General features: G+C 40.4%; 1 protein-coding gene across 3 annotated transcripts; it reads right to left on the bottom strand.

Annotated features, from left to right (window-relative positions):
• Positions 1-886: 886 nt before the first annotated feature.
• Positions 887-8,564, bottom strand: TSPAN6 (tetraspanin 6). Of its 3 annotated transcripts, XM_037730414.1 has the most exons (9): positions 8,058-8,423; positions 7,638-7,654; positions 7,003-7,191; positions 6,623-6,697; positions 5,405-5,503; positions 4,883-5,017; positions 4,305-4,388; positions 2,583-2,690; positions 887-1,818 (listed from the first exon to the last, which is right to left on the bottom strand). In XM_037730414.1, the coding sequence occupies exons 3-8, from the start codon at positions 7,012-7,014 to the stop codon at positions 2,622-2,624; spliced, it is 474 nt and encodes a 157-aa protein (XP_037586342.1). In that variant the 5' UTR covers positions 7,015-7,191; positions 7,638-7,654; positions 8,058-8,423; the 3' UTR covers positions 887-1,818; positions 2,583-2,621. The 3 variants fall into 3 exon arrangements, with proteins under 3 accessions (XP_037586342.1, XP_017361363.1, XP_037586341.1); XM_017505874.2 differs by lacking the exon at positions 7,638-7,654 and having other exon boundaries at positions 8,243-8,564; XM_037730413.1 differs by lacking the exon at positions 7,638-7,654 and having other exon boundaries at positions 8,058-8,427.
• Positions 8,565-8,834: the final 270 nt, after the last annotated feature.

Below are 8,834 nucleotides of genomic sequence, written 5' to 3'. Positions count from 1 at the left end.
TTCTTTAGGTTCTGGGGTACATGTGCAGATCATACAGGATTGTTGCATAGGTACATACATGGCAAGGTGGTTTGCTGCCTCCATCCCCCGTCACCTATATCTGTCATTTCTCCCCATGTTATCCCTCCCCAACCTCCCCAACCCCGTTGTCCCTCCCTTAGCCCCCACAACAGACCCCAGTGTGTGATGCTCCCCTCCCTGAGTCCATGTGTTCTCATTGTTCAACACCTGCCTGAGTGAGAACATGTGGTGTCTGGTTTTCTGTTCTTGTGTCAGTTTGCTGAGAATGCCCAGTTTTTTTTCTAACTGTAACTGATGTCCCCTTACCATCAATTCAAGGACTGTGGCAATCAGAGACTAGATAGGTTCTACTAATGGATGTATAAAGAGACCCAAAATCAAAGAAATAATTCCCTGACTTCAACTCAGATTTTAATAATTATTATTTTCCTTATTAATTTCCTTATTATCCTAAAGATACAGGTTACATCCCTCCCTATACAACTTTTCAATGCAAACTACACAATCAAAAAAGTCTGATCTCCAGGAGAACACTAATCATATGCTATTTTATAACATGAATGTAATTTTTTCACAGGGAACATTTTTTTTTATATTTGCACTTTAAGATTTTTTTTTTACATGAAGTTCCGGGATACATGTGCAGAACGTGCAGGTTTGTTACACAGGTATACATGTTCCATGGTGGTTTGCTGGACCTATGGAACAGTTTTTTAAACAAGAATATTAAATTTTTAATACAGAGTTAAGGCCTCAGCCTTATATTTCACATCTAAACTCTGAGTAGAAATGTAAGGCTTAGCTTTCTCAGTGGAATACCACCACCATCCCAGCAGATTTTTTACAAGTTAATTTAAACACGATCTTTTTAGAGGAAAACAGTATTTATTGTATACGAGTTATACTTGTTAATCAAAGGCACAAACCAAAACCAAGACTTAAAGTTGACCATAATATTGACAATTAAGTCATATAAACCAGGTACCAGCTAAATTTAATGAAGATAAGTTCCACTAAATTCCTAAGGAAAATACAGTAATTCCGACACCACTGAATAATTAGAAACTTTCAAACAAGAGGGAAAATATGAACATCATAATACATGTCCCAATTGGGAGGTGAAGAAATGTAAATTGTGTGCTGAAACCTGATGTATCACAGAACATCAATAGTCCCTTCCAGTCTTGGATGCCTTAGACCCAAGGCCTGAGACTGTTATCACCATCTGGCAACCCTAATGAGGGATGCCATCTAATGACTGACTGAAATTAAATTACACAATGCAACTCTCTGCCTGTCAGCAGAACAGCAAGTGATAAAACATTTTAACTTCTTGGTGCAAATTATACAATCAAACCAGATAACCTTGACTGGGAAGGAGCCAGTTCAGAGAGGTCAATTTTCTATCACACTACATCAATAGCAAAGTCAGAGGAATCAATTTTCCATCTTGTAACACTACATCAAAATAGCAAATTCACAGTGCCTTCCAAAGGTGCCCCAACTAAGAAAAATAACAGTCAAGAGTAACACAGTATTCATTCACAATTTACTAGCTCTTCCAGTGTTTCAGAAGGATACAGGGTTTCAATGATCTAACATGAACGGGACAGAAGGTGGATTTACAACACAGCGGACACGCATCTTGATTGAATCAGCCTATTGGTGTAGTTTCTTGTTCTACATACATCTTGATTGAATCAGTCTACTGGTGTACTTTTTCGGTCTATCAGTAAGTAGTGTTGTCAGTTCTCCAGCCAGGCAATTTTCCAATTCACAGGGGGAACTCTAAATGTCCTAAAATTAAAGAAAAAAAGTTAATTTACTTGTTACACAAATTTCAACATCTGTATTTGCTTGCATACATTCTAATCTATTCCTGCTAATGAAGACCTTCCTATGTGTTCCCAGTCAGTGGCTCAATTAAAATGCAAAGTGTGCCCTAGGGATCAATTCAGCCAACAACAATTCTCACAATATTTTACCACTTAAATACTAAAGCCATTGAAACACCCGTCTTCCCAAAATCTGGTTCCTATTAGACCAGATGAGTTTATGGCTTTAATGATAGCCCACCAAAAACAGTTTTTACCAAGAAAGCAACGCTCTCAACGACTGACTAAAACTGTGGTAAATGAAAACTAGGTAAAGGACTATGGAAAATGTCAATATTGGTGAGGAACAGAGTGCACCTGCCACGGAAACTCACAAATAAGGTCATTATTGGGATTCTTTGTTTCCCCTCTCTGTAGGCTGAAATATGTTAGAAAAGGGACCACTTACTATCTTTAGGCTGACATGTGTATGTAAATATATAAACTCACACAGGAACTCTTCTGTTGCATAACTTTAGAGAGTATGCACAGATAAGCTATAGCTAAGTCAGTACTTTCTGACCATGCCTGGTGTATAGAGACCTAATCTGCCTACATAGGGCTTACATAGCACCAGCTAGATTTAAATATACTAAAGACATTCTTGACAAACTTAGTTCATGTATCACATACACAGGCTGGAGTAGACATCAACACTAACAGAGCTGAGGACCAAAATGAACGTACGTTAAAGGTGGAGAGGAATAGCCCCACAGATCAACTGGGTTACACTATCTCATACTGGTTATTTGTTATGGCACGAGAGAGGCAGTAGGCGAGAAAGATTCCAATCAGCTAGAAATAAAATAGAAACAAAATTAAATACTACACAAAAGAGCTTGAAGACCTCAGACTATATTCTCCTCTCACTTGTAATTCGCTTATAATTTTCTTCCTTGAGTTCTTCTAGACAGTTATGTTTAATACTCTGCAGCATCTAGATCACATTCAAAGAATGTAAGTGAAGTTTTATTGCTACTACGACCCAGAATTTCACAACTCTCACCAAAGGAAAATCCAGCAAACTGTCACTCAAGGAAAATTCAGTCGCAAATTTTGGAGAAACTTTTCTTACTCTCAGTTCCCAGAAAAAACAAAGACATGGTTTTGAATAAGTATCCTAACAAGTTAAATCTCCATCAAGGAGGGCAGAGATTTTCCTGGAAAGATCCAGAGCAGTGCTACAATAATGAAAATATTCTAGAACCCCTGTACTATATGACATAGTAGGCAGCAGCCACATGGCTACTATTTCAAACCTCCAGCGAACTGAGGTTTTAATTTTATTTAATGATTATAACCATTCAAAGGTGGCTAGTGGCTACTGCATTAGCGTAGATTTAGATATAGCTATGCTTGCTACTTTAAAAATATATTAAGACTAAACTTGAATTAGTCTTATTTCTAGTGTTTAATATAAACAAAAAATCCCCTGAAAAAAAAATCGTTCAGAGCCACAAAACAAATGTCATGCTACAGTGAGAAACACAATTTGCAAAACACAATTTGACCTACTACATGGAATCTACCCAAAACAACTGGTGCACAATGAATCTCCCAATCACAAATCAAAATCAGTATTAATATATAAAATAAGTCCAATCAAAACTCCACTATAAGAAAAATGAAGTATTTTCTCCTTTTTTGAGATGGAGTTTCACTCTTGTTGCCCAGGCTGGAGTGCAATGGCACAATCTTGGCTCACTGCAACCTCCAACTCCCAGGTTCAAGTGATTCTCGTCCCTCAGCCTCTCGAGAAGCTGGGATTGCAGGCGCCCACCACCACACTCAGCTAATTTCATATTTTTAGTAGAGACAGTATTTTTACTATGTTAGTCAGGCTGGTCTCAAACTCCTGACCCCAGGTGATCTGCCTACCTTCGTCTCCCACAGTGCTGGGATTACAGGTGTGCCACACCATGACCAGCCCAAATATTTTTGTACTGTGACCAATAACTAAGAGTTTTCTGAAAATGCGACTTCTCTAAAAATGTCCTCACTATCCAGTCCCCTGAAGCAAAAACTTTAAGCCTTAAAAGTGAAAATCTTGCCAGGCGCAGTGGATCCTGCCTGTAATCCTAGCACTTTGGGAGGCTGAGGCGGGCGGGTCACTTGAGGTCAGGTGTTCGAGACCAGCCTGGCCAACATGGTCAAACCCCATCTCTATTAAAAATACAAAAAAAATTAGCCAGGCATGGCGGAGCATGCCTGTAACCCTAGCTACACAGGAAGCTGAGGTGGGAGGACTGCTTGAACCTGGGAGGTGGAGGTTGCAGTGAGCCTATATTGCGTCACTGCATTCCAGCCTGGGTGACAGAGTGAGACTCCATCTCAAAAAAAAAGTGAAAATCTTCTAGCTCACACCTACAAGAGGGATGAAATATTTCTTAAGTAACTACAAACACTTACCTGAAAGCAAGCAACTCCAAACGAAATTCCTGCAACGACTCCCATTTCTGACTCTATAATGGTCATCACCTTTATAAAACAACCCTAATAGGAGGAAAAAAACAAAGATTAAGTACAGCACAAGCAGAATGTACTTTTCTTTACGGTAATAAGCACTTTGATCATACACCTCTGCAGAAAGATGTATGTATCATAGCCTTTGGTTGTCATTTTATTGAAATCTACTCTCTTCCGTATGTTCTCAAAAGAACAAATAATTATTCCCAACTATTTCCACCTTTTGGATCATACATTTAAAAGTGTTACTTTACTGGAACCAAGGAGTTCAAGGCTGCAGTGAGCTATAATCACACTACTGCACTCCAGACTGCGTGACAGAGACAGACACTGTCTTAAAAAAAAATACTAAATTATAAATAAACAAAAAGTGTTACTTGCTAGCTGTCTGAACTCAAGTCTTACCCACCCTATTTCGGCTTACATTTATTAATATAAGGAAAAATTAAAAACTGAGTCAATGTTGCATTCAGTTAAGTCCCCAAACACTGTTAAACAGAAAGTTTTAAAAGGCACCTTACTTCATTGTTTACTTTATCTGCATCTCTCTGTGGAGTACAATCTTCAAGTTTACAGCAACTCTTGGGAAATCCTTTTTCTGAGTAATAATTAGTATCTGTCCAATCTCTATAATCGGTGACACCACAACAATGCAACTGAAAAACCCAACAAAAGCATTTAAGTTTGTATTACAACTTTGTAAGCAAACATTTAACCTAATATCCTCTATTGCAATTTGTGAACATTTACTATACTCAATGATCTCTCTGCTGAATTGATTCAAGGGCTCAGCACTGGGTCCTTGATTACCACCATGCATGACAGTTTTGTACTGGCCTTACTTCCCTGTTGTAGTTGGTACTAACAGTACTTGGACTATGATATAAGTGGGGAGGGAAGAGAACAGGTGCACATGTGAGGAAAATGGAACGGAAAATGTCACTTCTTTCCTCTACAAGTGGATAACATCTAGTACCAGGCTCTACTCTTTTCTCTGAGGCAATAGGGAATGTGTTCTCCTCTAGGTGGTAGTTGCCACTTACCGTATTTTGGATCTTATCTACTGCATTGCTTCTGTAATCTCCTGTAGAGTTATACTGCTTCAAAGCCTTCTCGTAATTATTCTTAAAGCTGTTCTTAATCTATAGCAAATAAACACAATGTCAGTAAGAAAATCCTCTAGAAAGTTCTTTTGATTTCAGGTAAAAAAAGTTCTTGAATCTGACCAATGGTCATATCTTTGCCAGGAGCAACATGTATGGTAATTAACTTCCATGGTACAATCTTGTCCTCTAAGGGATATGGGTTCACTGAGGGGACTACTAAGCAAAACATTAAAATATATGATGAGAACCACTACATGTTCAAAGTGCTGTGGGAATATGTATTTATCTGTGTGGCAATGAAGTATTGCTGTATTCTGCACCCTGCTAATTTTTCTCTACTTTAAACTAAGTACAAATTCGATGCCTATGGAATTTGTAAGCTACAAAGCCTTACTTTGGGAGACTGTGCTACCCCTTTATAAGAACTCTCATTGATGAGCCTTCGTTACTCACCAAATGATATTTGAACAACCCCAAGTTTACCTGATTTTTAATTCAATATTAAACTTTTGATGATTTGCATTAAGTATATCCAGTCTTTTCAAAATGCAAGGCATAAGTGAAGAAGGTTATCAATTTTGTGCTTTGAATATTTTCCTATCAGTAAAGTTATAAATTGTACTATCTCCATTTTAATAGGTATTTACACACAGAAAAATGACAGGGAATACAAGTAAGTAATTTTCTTCTGGTGACTGTCAGTCTTTACAATTTTCTAAATTATTTGGTAGGCTAAGGCGGGCAGATCACCTGAGGTCAGGAGTTCAAGATCAGCCTCACTAACATGGTGAAACCCCATCACTACCAAAAATACAAAAAAATTAGCAGAGCATGGTGTCGGGCACCTATAAACCCAGCTCCTCGTGAGGCTGAGGCAGGAGAATTGCTTGAACCCGGGAAGCGGAGGTTGCAGGGAGCCGAGATCCCACCATTGCACTCCAGCCTGGGCAACAAGAGCAAAACTCCGTCTCAAAAAAAAAAAAAGAAATCCTAAATTTTATTTTAAATTAGAAGTGGGCCAGAATTTTTATAAGAAGGCCATTATTATCAGCTATAGGTTTAGGTACAGAGGTCTAACTCTTCTACTTAAACAAATCCATTTTTATCTCTTGGAGGATAAATTCAACATGCTAAGCTTCCCTAATTCAGGCTTACCTCATGTCTGAAAACAAATCCTACGATGGCAGCGACCAGTTCGACCAAAAAAATGAGAGTCAGAAACATTGCATACTGCAGGATAAGAAAGAAAGGCCAAGTCAGCATAAATAAGATACAGCACAGCTGCAAAGGAAGTCAAAGAAAAAATAATGGTAGTCTTCTCAATTACTTCATCTTGTTTTCATTGAAAAGGGCAGGGAAAATAGTAACATGACTATTTTGAAAGTGGAAACTGGCCACTGAACTGTTACTTGGTCAGTTTTCATAGGGAACAGGAAAAATTGTAAAGGGCCATGACCAATTTCAAGAAAGGAATCCTACAACATACAAAACTTTTCTAAAACGAAGAATTAATTCTAATGAAAACAAGGACTCACCAATTTTAGCATCCATGCAGAAACTCGGCAGGTAGCAAAACAACCAAACGTGCCCAAAAGAATAATGACGGTACCAGTACCAATGAGCACGAAGGGGACGTTGGTGGCCTTCTCATTTAAAAGAGAAAAGTAATTCTCCAGGCTCACCTTGCCCCAAATGCCAACTGCAAGAAGGATAACGCCAGTGATCTATGTGGGAAATTAGAAAACAGAAACAGTTATGCACTGTGTATAGCAGCATCTTCAAATCACAAAGCATGAGGTTATATTTAAGGCATAATAGGTGTGATATGCTGGAACATGGCAGACAAGGGGGGAGAGTAGAAGGGGTTAGGAGGGATCTGCACACAAGAGTAGGCTGAGGACAAGGTATCCTTTCAAAATTCTTAGAATTCATCTTTTTGTGTGTAAACACAAGCCCATGGCATATTTGCCCTACAGATCAAAACTTCCTTAATTGTCTTACTCCAGCCTTAGGAAGAAAACCTTGAAGAGAGGGAAAAAAAAGTGCTTTTATGAGTTCCAGAAACCTTCCCCGTCCTCTCCAGTTAGGGATGAGCACAGGGTACAAAGCAATGGTACACAAAAGCAAGCCCAAGGACAGACTGGCGGGAGTGGAGGCATACCATACTTACCTGCGAAACACTCCTCTCTTATGAAGCAGTGAAAAGAAAGACACTATTATGCAAGTGTGCTCTCAAAGGGGCCGGGCAAGGCTTGCTTGCCTCTGTTAAAGGTCCAGGGTCACCGTCTGCGTGCTATAGGGGCTTAACGCCCCAGCTCGCCTCCTGCATCGAATTCGAACGCTGGCACGTCTGGGTCCCAGCTCAGCCTGTCGGCTGCCTTCGTCCCACACTCCGACCCCAGCGCCGGCGAGATGCCTGAGCATTTAGCTCGGGGCCCAGTCCCTAGTCGCAGGCGTTGGGGTCCCAGGCACGATGGCCGCCCAAACCCCACCCCATCCCGACCTGAACTCCCGCCGTTCAGGGTCACACCCCCCAACACACAGAAAAGCCCGGGATCCCCTGCCGGCCCCAGGCGCCTCAGTCTCTCACCCAGAAAATGAAAGTGTAGATTAGTAGGACGCTCTTGAAACAAGTAATGACTGGTTTAGTCTGCAGTCTCCGAGACGGGGACGCCATGGCCAGCCCGAGACCCTGCACCACCGCACTGGGCTATGAGAACACAGGGAGCGAGACGCGGAATCCCCGAGTCTCCCCGGAAACTGCCGAAAACTTACGAGCGTCCACAACTAAGAAGGGCCGGAAACACTGTACAATTTTCTAGAGGGTAAAGTCCGGGAGGCTGTCCGGAAAGTGGCGACAATTTCCTAGCGCCCCCTGCCGAAGGTTACCGAAAACTATATACAAAGGTTCTAGTGTCGGAAATTTCATAGGTCTTTAAGTGGAGCTTTCTTCATTACTTTTTTTTTTTTTTTCCCTAAGCTAAGGAATTTTTCCCACCCCCCACCCCTCCCCTCCCCTTATAACTTCACCACATGGTTTCTATCACCAGCAGAGCCCGCAGCGCTCTGCGACTGGGCTTCCCTGGCCCCTGGTGCCCTAGAGAGAAGGAAAAGAATGAAGAGGTTAAAAGTGACCTAAGAAAATACATGGGAAAATACCCACAAGAAATACATTTGCAAAAAGAAAGCGGATTGCAAAGCAATACATACAATCACATATGCTTAGACAAAAACTGAAAGGAACAGTGAAATTTACCTCTGGTGGAATTAGACTGATTTTTTTTTTCACTTGTCTGCTTTTCAATTTGTGAACATTGTTTTATGGGGTGGGGAGGGGAGATATGAACGAATTGAGGAAAATAGTCAC

Source organism: Cebus imitator, unplaced genomic scaffold (genome assembly GCF_001604975.1).
Source record: "Cebus imitator isolate Cc_AM_T3 unplaced genomic scaffold, Cebus_imitator-1.0 Scaffold343, whole genome shotgun sequence".
Taxonomy (NCBI): Eukaryota; Metazoa; Chordata; class Mammalia; order Primates; family Cebidae; genus Cebus; species Cebus imitator.
Note: the sequence above shows the minus strand (reverse complement) of the source record. Positions and strands in the feature narration are given on the sequence as shown.

Coding starts and splice junctions, on each gene's coding strand:
- TSPAN6 (XM_037730413.1), bottom strand. CDS start 8,144: ATGGCGTCCCCGTCTCGGAGACTGCAGACTAAACCAGTCATTACTTGT. Junction 7,192..8,057: donor TCTACACTTTCATTTTCTGG/GTGAGAGACTGA, acceptor TTTCCCACATAG/ATCACTGGCGTTATCCTTCT. Junction 6,698..7,002: donor CTGCATGGATGCTAAAATTG/GTGAGTCCTTGT, acceptor CTTATCCTGCAG/TATGCAATGTTTCTGACTCT.